General features: G+C 45.4%; 1 protein-coding gene across 8 annotated transcripts in view; it reads left to right on the forward strand.

The window, feature by feature from the left end:
* TFAP2B (transcription factor AP-2 beta) overlaps positions 1-9,265 on the forward strand; it is a 30,257-nt gene extending 20,992 nt beyond the window's left edge. For 3 of the 8 annotated variants that reach the window (XM_003986230.5, XM_019830711.3, XM_019830712.2), the window contains 3 exons: positions 1,338-1,479; positions 4,331-4,590; positions 5,654-9,265. In XM_003986230.5, the coding sequence (XP_003986279.2) occupies positions 1,338-1,479; positions 4,331-4,590; positions 5,654-5,715 (464 nt within the window). In that variant the 3' untranslated portion in view covers positions 5,716-9,265. Of the gene's footprint in view, positions 1-1,337; positions 1,480-4,330 lie in introns of all 8 variants that reach the window. The other 5 variants (XM_019830709.3, XM_019830710.3, XM_019830707.3 and 2 more) reach the window with 4 other exon arrangements.
* Positions 9,266-9,860: the final 595 nt, after the last annotated feature.

Raw genomic sequence — 9,860 nt, forward strand, 5'->3', positions numbered from 1 at the left:
AATTTTCTCTAGAGTCTAACATGTTGGTCTTGTTTTTTTTTTTTCTATTTTTATGGATGTGATATTATGACACTCCTGTGGGGAATTGGTTTTTGGAGGAGATCTTAGAATATGTAAGCAGCAACCATAAAGTCATCACATTTACAGGCATTGCACTTTGCCATCTTTAAGGCAGAGTTGCCTGGCCCAAACTTACCCTCTGGGGAAGCAGTCACCAAATTTCCAGATCACACTGATTAGCATTGATTCTCAGCCTGGGGGGTTTAGTTTTTGCCCTTCAGGGATTTGTTAGTATCACAATCCTCATTTTAAAAAGCAGTCAAGGTTATCTCTGCCTAAGACTTGAATTTGGGTGTAGAAGGAAGGAAACTGTAAAACTACTGAAGTTACAATAGTTAGTTGGCAATTTTCAGTTTTATGGATCTGGATCGTTGTAAGCACCATGCCTGAAGTCTTTTGTTGTTACTATGATAATGATGATTAAAAGTAAGTCATGCTCCTTAAAAATCACATAGCTATGGGATAATTCACCATATCTCTTTACCATATTCAGGATCTTCCCTGGAACACCTAAGGCTGTGCATGAAGGGCTATTCGTGTTTTATTTGAAAGGTCTTCCACATAAGCTGAGGACTCAGATGTCCAGGTTTTCTATAGTTGTTATGTCATCTCTCTGCAGTAGAAAGTTCTTGAGTAGGAGAATGATGACAGGAACCTCTGAGGAGAGACCTGAAATCTATCAGGGAACTGACAAAGAATACATATTTCATTGTTGGACAGAAACACTCATTCCTTATATGTTTCTTTAATATATGTGGACATGTTCACACGTGGAATTGTTTGTATATATTTGTTATTAATAAGATATTTTTTCCTAATGCAATTATAGGAAATACAAAAGATAACACAAAAGATAGGAATACTTTTAAACTTTATTTAAAGCAGGTATAACGGGTGCTTTTTAAAAAGGGAAGGGGAAAATCTGGCTTGAATGTCTAGCCAACTGTCTAGGTGCAATTGTAAGGTGGCTCCTGAATATATCTGCCCTTAAGTGAAAGCATGGTGTGTAGGAGACCCAAAGCTTTTCAGGGGATGTCTAGCTAGGACTTGGCTAAAAGGATCATCAGATAGAGGCTGGAAAGAGCAGCAGGAGCAAAGTTTTTTCCATCAACTTTATGGCTTGAGAATCCTTTTTATCTGGGCATCAGTCTCACCCTTGCTTTTGCCCCCAACAGCTGGCCTCTTCTATAAATAACAACAGTTGACCAGGGACTGTCTCCTGTCCTAGATGATCAGGGACTAGGTGCTGATTATTACCTCTACTCTCGTCTTTTCAGGAGAAGCTGTTCACTTAGCTCGGGATTTTGGGTATATTTGCGAAACAGAGTTTCCTGCTAAAGCTGTTTCTGAGTATTTGAACCGGCAGCACACGGACCCCAGTGACCTGCACTCCCGAAAGAATATGCTGCTCGCTACAAAGTGAGTATCCCAGACCCTCAGCCCTCCTCTCTGACTCCCACCCTGCTGCTTCCCCTCGCTTGGGAGGACAATGCAGACCTCATTTGTGGGGCTGGGAAGCAACTCAGTGGTCCAAGTAGCTTTTGCAGCCTGTGGATTGCTGGCTAGGATGCGCTCCCAGCTCCACCCTCTCTCTTCTCTCCTCCCCCCCCCCCCCCCACGCAGGTTGATTAAGGGCTGTGGGTTTGTCTTGATCTCCTCTATTACCAAGTTTCTTGGGGAGAATGGCTTTATTATTATGAATCCAGGCTTTTTACAGTTCTTATCCCCAACCCTGGGGATCCCAGGCAGGACTTTTCTGGGTCTTTCCTGGATCCAGATCTTCCCTGGATCCCTAGGTGCACATTTCTTCCTGGTTTCACATCTCCCGTCACAGGCACACTCAGGATGTCTATATGTCACCCACGTGTACCCATCTCCACCCGCAGCTCTAATTATTCTCTTTCCAACGTTGCTGTTTGGCATCTTCCACAGACGTAAAATTTACTACAATTCCAGAGGGGAAAATAGTAAATCTCTGGCTAAATTTAGGTCTAGAGCTCATTTGAACTTTTACAGTGGGTTTTCTATTTATTTGATTTACTCCTGTCTTTGGCTTCGGTGTCATATTGTTGGTGTTTTATGGCCGGCTCAGGACTGCAGTGGGCGGCGCTGTGCGCGTCCGCACGTTTCTCTCCAAGGCTCGGCCCAAACAGCGGCGCTCATTTATTTAGTGCTGGAGGACGCAGTTTGTTCCGTTGACAGCGTAATTTAAAGAAATATATGGAAGGCTGAAAAATCATTTGCTCAAATTTGTCCAGATGTTTTTGAGACGTGATTGGAATTTGATTGCCCCTTTCCGCAGGGTCAAAAAATATTAATGTCCCAGAACTTTAATTGCTTACAGACCCTGCTTTGGGCTTTGAAGATTTAGAATGTTTGACTCTGAGCATTTGTTCCCCCCAGTTCAGAATTTCTTTTTTGGCACTTTGGTAATGAGTACAAACTTAAGGACAGACTTTAACCATCTCTTTCTATGATCAAAACTTGGCTCTCGTCCTGTTTTTCAAAGTTTTTCTTCTGATGTACCAGCTAGCAGTATAATGGATCTGTTGCCCTCCTACCCCTTGCCCTGCTGTCTGGTGGTGGGGGACCTGTTGGTGCTTTATAAAAGAGTAAATGTACTTTGGGGGAAAATAAAACTAAAGTGTATAAATTAGATAATAGGATTTCACCCACCAACTCTTATTTCCCGAAGGAATCCTTGTAACTTCCTCCACCCCATCACTCCTTGAAGCCCTGTGGCTTCACTTAGGACAGCACTTCTTAACCTGGGGTGAGTATCAGAATCATCTGGGGAGCTTTTCCAAGGTATTTACTTGTGGACCTAGCCCCAGGCCCTCTGAATTGGAATCGTGGGATAGAGGCATGGATACATGCATCTGAGCCCCACAGGTGCTTCTGAGGTGCCTAAGAACTGCCCTATTTACTTCAGCACCGTCAGCACCACCGTAACCTATTTCTTCCTGGTTGTGAGGATGTAGGTGTGCATTTTGAATGGAGTAACCAGTAGAGAGAGGGTAGAGAGATGCCTGTCAGTATTATCTAACCACCAGCCTTAAAACTAAAACCTTTTCACCTGCTGCAGGTGGGGGTGGGGGATGTAGTCTCTGTCTTGTTTAGCCATTACTCTTCCTGAGAGTAATCCCCCTGGCAAAGGATGCCCCAGGGTCACTGATAAGGGCCTCTTGGTAACTGCCTTGTTTACCTGTTGGCCAGGCCACGTGTTGCCAAGCGTCAGGCCACACTGGAGGTGAGGGTGGGGGGTGGGGAGGGACTGGGACTGGAGTTGTATAGACCCATGGACTGGTGGAAGCAGGTTGACAGGAGAAGTTTGCCAGTCTGTGAAAGGTCGTAGCCTTTGGGATGCCATGCCATTGGACCTTCTGGGCTAAAACCATCCTATATTAAGCCTCTTGTCCATCTCCTATATTAAAAATTTCTCAAATAAGCTCAATTCGTAGGCACACAGTATTTCTAAGGCTGAGAGTTTCCTCTAAATTGTAGTTGCCCTGAGGAAATAAAAACCTTCAACAAATAAAAGTCTACCCTCCCCAGTGTCTTACCCATCTACCTGTAGGTTTTATTTAAACAATGTAGGAATCCTTTTATATTGACAACAATCCTGTTGTACAAAGATTTTCAGTAGCCTGTACTTAAAAGAAAGGGAAAGGGGGGAAAATACCTTCCTTCCCAAATACTGCAGGTAAACAGATTTTTGCTTTGAATGGAATCAGCATTCTGTCCTGGAATAAACAGTTGCTTGCCCTGGGCCATGCAAGTCTCTGGCAATCTGCTTCTGTGCCAGGGACGGGCTTGTGGTTTAGGGGCCTAAATCTTTCAGGGCTTTTTGAGTCTGATCATCAAGAGGTTAGAGAGGCAGAGGAGAGAAGGGGGAAAGGGCTTTAAAAAAAAATCTGCCAGGTAAGAGCCAAAAATGAATAGTAAAGATCAAACGCTAAAGCCTAGCGGATTTCCCAAGCAGGGTTTAGGCGGTCCTGGAATGAAGGAGGAAAGACTGGATGTGGGGAGAAAGGCAAGGCTTTGGGCTGTAAGGGGTGCATAACTTCCCCACCCCCGCTTTCCTTCTCGTCCCAGCTGCTCTAGAAGGGAGAGTGCCGTGAAGGGAAACAGAGCGGAATCGTCCGCATTAGCCTCGCTCTCCGGCTCTATGGTGACCCGGCGCCTCTGGGCTAGTGTGCGCGTCTCCTTTCTAATGCCAATGACAACGACACCGATAGTGATTTTTTATTCCTCTCCCACCTCTTTGCAGGCAACTTTGTAAAGAATTTACGGATCTGCTGGCGCAGGACCGGACGCCAATCGGGAACAGCAGACCTAGCCCTATCCTGGAGCCGGGGATCCAGAGCTGCCTCACGCACTTCAGCCTCATCACGCACGGCTTCGGAGCCCCGGCCATTTGCGCCGCACTCACGGCCCTGCAGAACTATCTCACCGAGGCGCTCAAAGGCATGGACAAGATGTTCTTGAACAACACCACCACTAACAGGCACACGTCTGGGGAAGGCCCAGGTAGTAAAACTGGCGACAAGGAGGAGAAACACAGGAAATGAAAAATTAAAAAAAAAAAAAAAAAGAAAGAAAGAAAGAAAGAAAAATGTTTTAAATACAAAAGGAAAACAGAAAAAAATTTAATTTTAGCTTTAAAATGTTGGATTGGCTTTGGAAGAATTAATTATATTAGGTAGAATACACATACAATCAAATTTTAAAAAAAGAGCTAAATAACTTAAAAAAAAAAACTGAGGCTTACAACGGAGCAACAATATCGGTTCTCAGTGTCTATTTCAAGATACACTTGGAGACAAACGTCCGGATTTTCCACTTCGGTTCTTTCGAGCTTAGTAATACTGATAATAAAAGAAAACCATGATTTTCCCCCTTTGGAAAAATAAACATAAGACTAAACATGAGAAAACGCTAACTTATTGGAAGAAAATCGGAGAAACATTGTTGGTGTCAGTGCTTTGAGAGTTGGTTGACTGAGACGCACGAACTTTTTAATTTTTAATATTTTTTTAGGAAACTCTCGCAGTCCCCGCCCTTCCCCCTCACCTCACCCCTCTCCCAACCACCCTTTTCTATGTTGCCCTCCCTCCCTCAAGCTGTCACGGGAATTTTCCGGGATGAACATGAGTGTGGTTAGCCCCTTTGCGTTTGCCCCTCGGTTACCCCCGCCCCGCCCTGCGCCCTGCGTTGTTAACTCACCGGTGCCCAGCTCCCGTTGGCACCCTTCGGGGAGGGCGAGGGCGGGCGGGGCGGGAGGCCCGCCGTGGTGCCGGCGGTGGCTGCCGCTTGTGCGGGCCCGCCGAGCAGAGAGGCTCCTGCGGCTGAGGAAAATCCGGATCAATAAGTTGATTCAGACTCATCATCAGTTCCTTTCAGAAATGTTACTAATTCCCAGCCTTGCCAGCACCTGCATACAGAGAATCTTGCATTTGTTATGTTTGTGTCATCTACCAATTTTAAGAACAATAGTAAAAAAAAAAAAAAAAAGCACAATATGAATACGTTGATTAGTATGTAATTCCTTCGGAGGGGTATGTACCATTTCATTCTCTTCTGTTTTCCAAAGCTTTGCCCGCATGGTTTATGAGCTTCTTCAAAGAGGACTTGGGCTTCCTACACAATCTATAAGGTACAGAGAAAAAAAAAATCCGATCCTTTTTTAATCAAAGCCTGTGTGTCAGAATTCTGCAGGTGCACTTCTTTAAAGAAGCTCAAAGGGAATAATTTAGAAAGTGGCCAATAAGAAATTGAAGCAGCTTTGAGTCTAGTTGCTAACAGATACCTCAACACGGAATTCCAGGGGAGGGGGGGGGGAGCTGAAAATGAGTTTTAGGGGAGAAAAGTAAGGATTCGTGGAGTCCAATATTTTAGCAATATTGCCCTGCCTTTGAAATAGATTCCATTTCCTTGGGCTCTTTGGTGATTGCTGTTTTAGCGGGTAAGGAAGCAGCTTTTCGAGTGGTCCTGGGCAAGAGGGTGGTGCAAGCTTCCGTGTTTCAGCAACAATTGTTTTCTACAAGATGCTTTCTGAATGAGGCATCACCGCCCCCCCCCCCAAGACGTGCACTCGTTTTGGCATATGATGGCAAAATAATGAATGCAAAGTGAAAGGAGATGGATTTCAGCTTTGAATTTTACCGTCTGTATACCCTGGGACTATTATTCCCAGTGGATGAAGTTTCATGCATTTACTGTGTCTCATTCTGGCAGCCCAGCCCCTTTCTTGGGCTTCATCTGGGCCTTATCGTGAAAATAAATCTGGAACCTATTGTCCCCACTCTCCCAAAAGCAGTGGGGAAATCCACCCCCAGTAGTCTAAATTTAGTGTTGATACACGCACCTCTTTATACAAAGTAGACCTTAGGACCTTTGCAACATCCCTGGAAGTTAAAGATCCAGATGTCTGTTCTTCAGGATTCACAGAATCCTCTGGGACTCTCAGTTCTGCCGCCCCAAAGGGCTTTGGCCTGTGTGTGTGGGGGGGGGGGGTAGGTTGGAGGATTGGGCTTTAGGCACCTGCTGAGAGCTTTGCGCTGACACTTTCATGGGGAAGGGAGTTAGGGAGCAGGTTTTAGGTCACCTGGAAGGTCCAAGCAACGGTTACTGTCACTCCCCAGCCCAACTGCCGCTAGCTCCTTTGGGGACTTCTGGGTATGCAGGGCTCAGCCCCAGACCGGGTGAAATACAAAGGCCGGGAACTAACCCCTCTGGAGGGTGTAGACGTTCCATCTCTCCCCAGCTCAGAAGCCTGCGCCTTTGTCCGAGGGCCTGGCCGCTTGCATTATATGTATTCTGGTTGCAAAAGGCCAGGAGAAACCACACTGAAAACCATCGTCTCCTTTCCTTGCAGGGCAACGCGCCCCACGCGTGTGACGTTCGAGAGACGCGATGGACGCGCCTTGCTCTTACTGTGCAGGTCCTGAGAGCGTGTGGGCCACTGACGCCCAGTCGTGTTGAGGACATAGAATCAGCCGCTGGAGGGGCCGCGGGCCGCGCGGGCCCTTTTCGCTCTCGGTCTCACCCTAAGGGCTAAGGCGACCGAGAAAGCCCCATTCTCCAGTAGGTAATGGGGCGGCGCCACGCGGGCAGCAGGCGGGGAGGGGTCTCAGCGCTGCCTTTGCCCTTTGCTACCAGCGGCCGCTCCGGGCACTTGCTCCCCGGAGGCAAGTGGCCTAGAAATGTCCAGGGAATCGGAAGCTTCCCCCGCCTTTGCCAGGATGAAAACTCTCCCCCTCCTCACGCTCCTAAAGGCGGGTGATGGGATAGGAATTGTGCTATTTGGCTATGCAGGCCCCCTTCAACTCCCTTCACCCTCATTCGTGTGTTCCTCCGCGCCCCCGCTAAGTAGAGCCCCTTGCGCGCCTCCCCTGCCCCCCTCCCCGCGTGGAGAGAGCTCACTGCCCCCTCTCCCTCCCTCCCTTCTCCTTTTTAGGTACGACCCCCACCCCTTTGCTTTCGTTAGCCAGGCCCGCTACGTTTATCTGATAATTGAGTTATTAAAAGATTTGGTTTCCTTGGGCCCATAAATCAATAAACAGTAGGATTAACGCAAGAGTTTGCCTTTTAAGTCAAGGGAAACGTTTAAAACAAGCTCTTCTGAGCTTTGTTTTCAAACCAAACAGGTGAGTTGCAGCTCTTCCTCCACCCCTGCACTCTTTAGACAGCCGCGTGCCCCCCTCCCAAACGCTCAGTCCCAAACCAACATAGCTAAAGATAGAAAAAAGGAGTCAGGATGTGGCAGCGTTGCCTTCACACTTTCCACTCTGCAAGTTCCTTTGGAGGTTCCAGAGGTCGCCTGACCATTCTCTGTCCGACCCGGCCTCCCCTTACAGGTATTATGGGTCTCAGGAGAGAAACAAAACAAAACAAACAAAAACAAAAACAAAACAAAAAAACGGCGGGGGAGCTGTCCAGGAAAGTATTCCACCATCAAAACGATCTTTAATTTTTCCTCTAAACTGGGAAAGTAACTTTCTCTCACCACCCCCACCCCCAAAATTATCTTCCATTTTCTTTCCTTCTCTCTGGCTCCACATCCTTAGCTTTCTCCACCCCCACATAAAGAACCGAAGAGGCTTTCAAAGACCTGGCTGTTTTATTTTCTTTGGCCAAGGAAACCACTTTCTCTCAAGCAATTATTTCATATCCTATGAAAACTTTGGTTGAATGGAAAACCTGAAGCCTCGGACTTATCTACACACTGTTCCTCTGGTACAAAGCCTTACTTAAAAGGGCAACTCCTTCTTACTTAGAGTGTTTATAGAGAATTTGTCATCACATCTGATATCCTGTATGCGTAATACATTATGTGGAAAGGAAATAATAACCTTAAACCATCTGATGTTGCCTCAAGAGCCCAAACAGTGTTTCCCCTCCTGTGCCAATATATGTTAAATTATCGGGGTAAAAAAGAGAAAGAAAGAAAGAAAGAAAGAAAGAAGAGTAAGAAGAAATATCAAAATTCATTTTTGTTTTCTTTCAAAAGGTGGAATGAACACTATTCTTTAAATGCCAAAATTGACTCCACTGTTGAGTTGGTCTCTAATTCACTAACATTGTTTTTGCCACACAATCGAGAAATATCAATCTATTGGCTCTTCAGAAGAAGAGCTCTGGAGGGTATCCATGTTAAGTTTGTATATATTTATTTATGCTTAATTTAATGGGAATGTGTAAATATGGCAAGTAGTTTGGAATTATTTATCTGTGAATCTATACCTCTGTGAATGGGTGGTTAAAAAAAAAGTAAAAAAAAAAAAAAACCCAAAAAAATAGCTTGCCCCTAGGTAGAATCCTATCTGAATTTTTCTGTTCTTTATAGACGAGCTGTTATGGTAATGGGTAGAAATTGGTTTATTGTCCAGTGTTGATCTGATTTACACAAATAAAAAGACTGTTGTGTTTTTGTTGTGTTTTCATCTTCAGTTTCTTGAATATGGACATTGTTTAATTCTACAGACAGAAAAAATATAGCCAAGAATTTTTTTTTCTTTTTGTCCCCTCTCACTTGAAACACAGGCAATGTTTTCGTTACAGCATAAATACAATAAATTTTGCTTCTTAGAAAAACTGACACTTTGTTTTCACTAGGAGGTGTTTTTTATTTTCTTAATTCCAAGTTGACACTCTTCTCTCTTATTTCGAACTAGATTTGCAATAAAAGCTCATGTTAACTGCATCTCTTGGTTTATTTTGCCCTTTAAAAAATGAGGCGTCAAATTTACTTCCCAGGCAACTAAAACACTCTGTGTCCCAGTAACTAAAGGGCTCTGGTTACAAGTCAAAGATGATGCTCCCCTCCCACTGCTAATGGGATAGCATTCTGGCATGGTGTTCCTTGGAGGAAATGGCGCAGGAGATGCCCACAGGGCCAGGTATGGGCTCCTGCACCCGACACCTTGGGATTTGGAGGAGTTAACTGTCTTATTTCAGGATTGAACCCAACCCTGACCTCACCAGCTGTGCAAAGCCCTCCATAAACAAATGAGGAACGGCTCCTTTGACCCAGAGGAGGAAAAAGGCATAGTTGTCTTAGGAAGTTAGTTCTTACCTTGGGCTCAGAGGCTGCCTAGAGAAGCCAGAGTTTTTCTCATTTGGGTTAATGGGCTGCAGCCCAGCCCTAATGGGCTGCAGTGATCAAACATCTTCTCAATCTGTATTTCATCCCAAGGCTAGGGTGTCTTCCCTCAGGCAAGGAACGTAAAGTCATCCAAGATGTTACACAGTCTGGACAAGTCAGTGTTTCTCTTTGGACCTCAAGGTCTTTATCTGAA

Source organism: Felis catus, chromosome B2, assembly GCF_018350175.1.
Source record: "Felis catus isolate Fca126 chromosome B2, F.catus_Fca126_mat1.0, whole genome shotgun sequence".
Lineage (NCBI taxonomy): Eukaryota > Metazoa > Chordata > Mammalia > Carnivora > Felidae > Felis > Felis catus.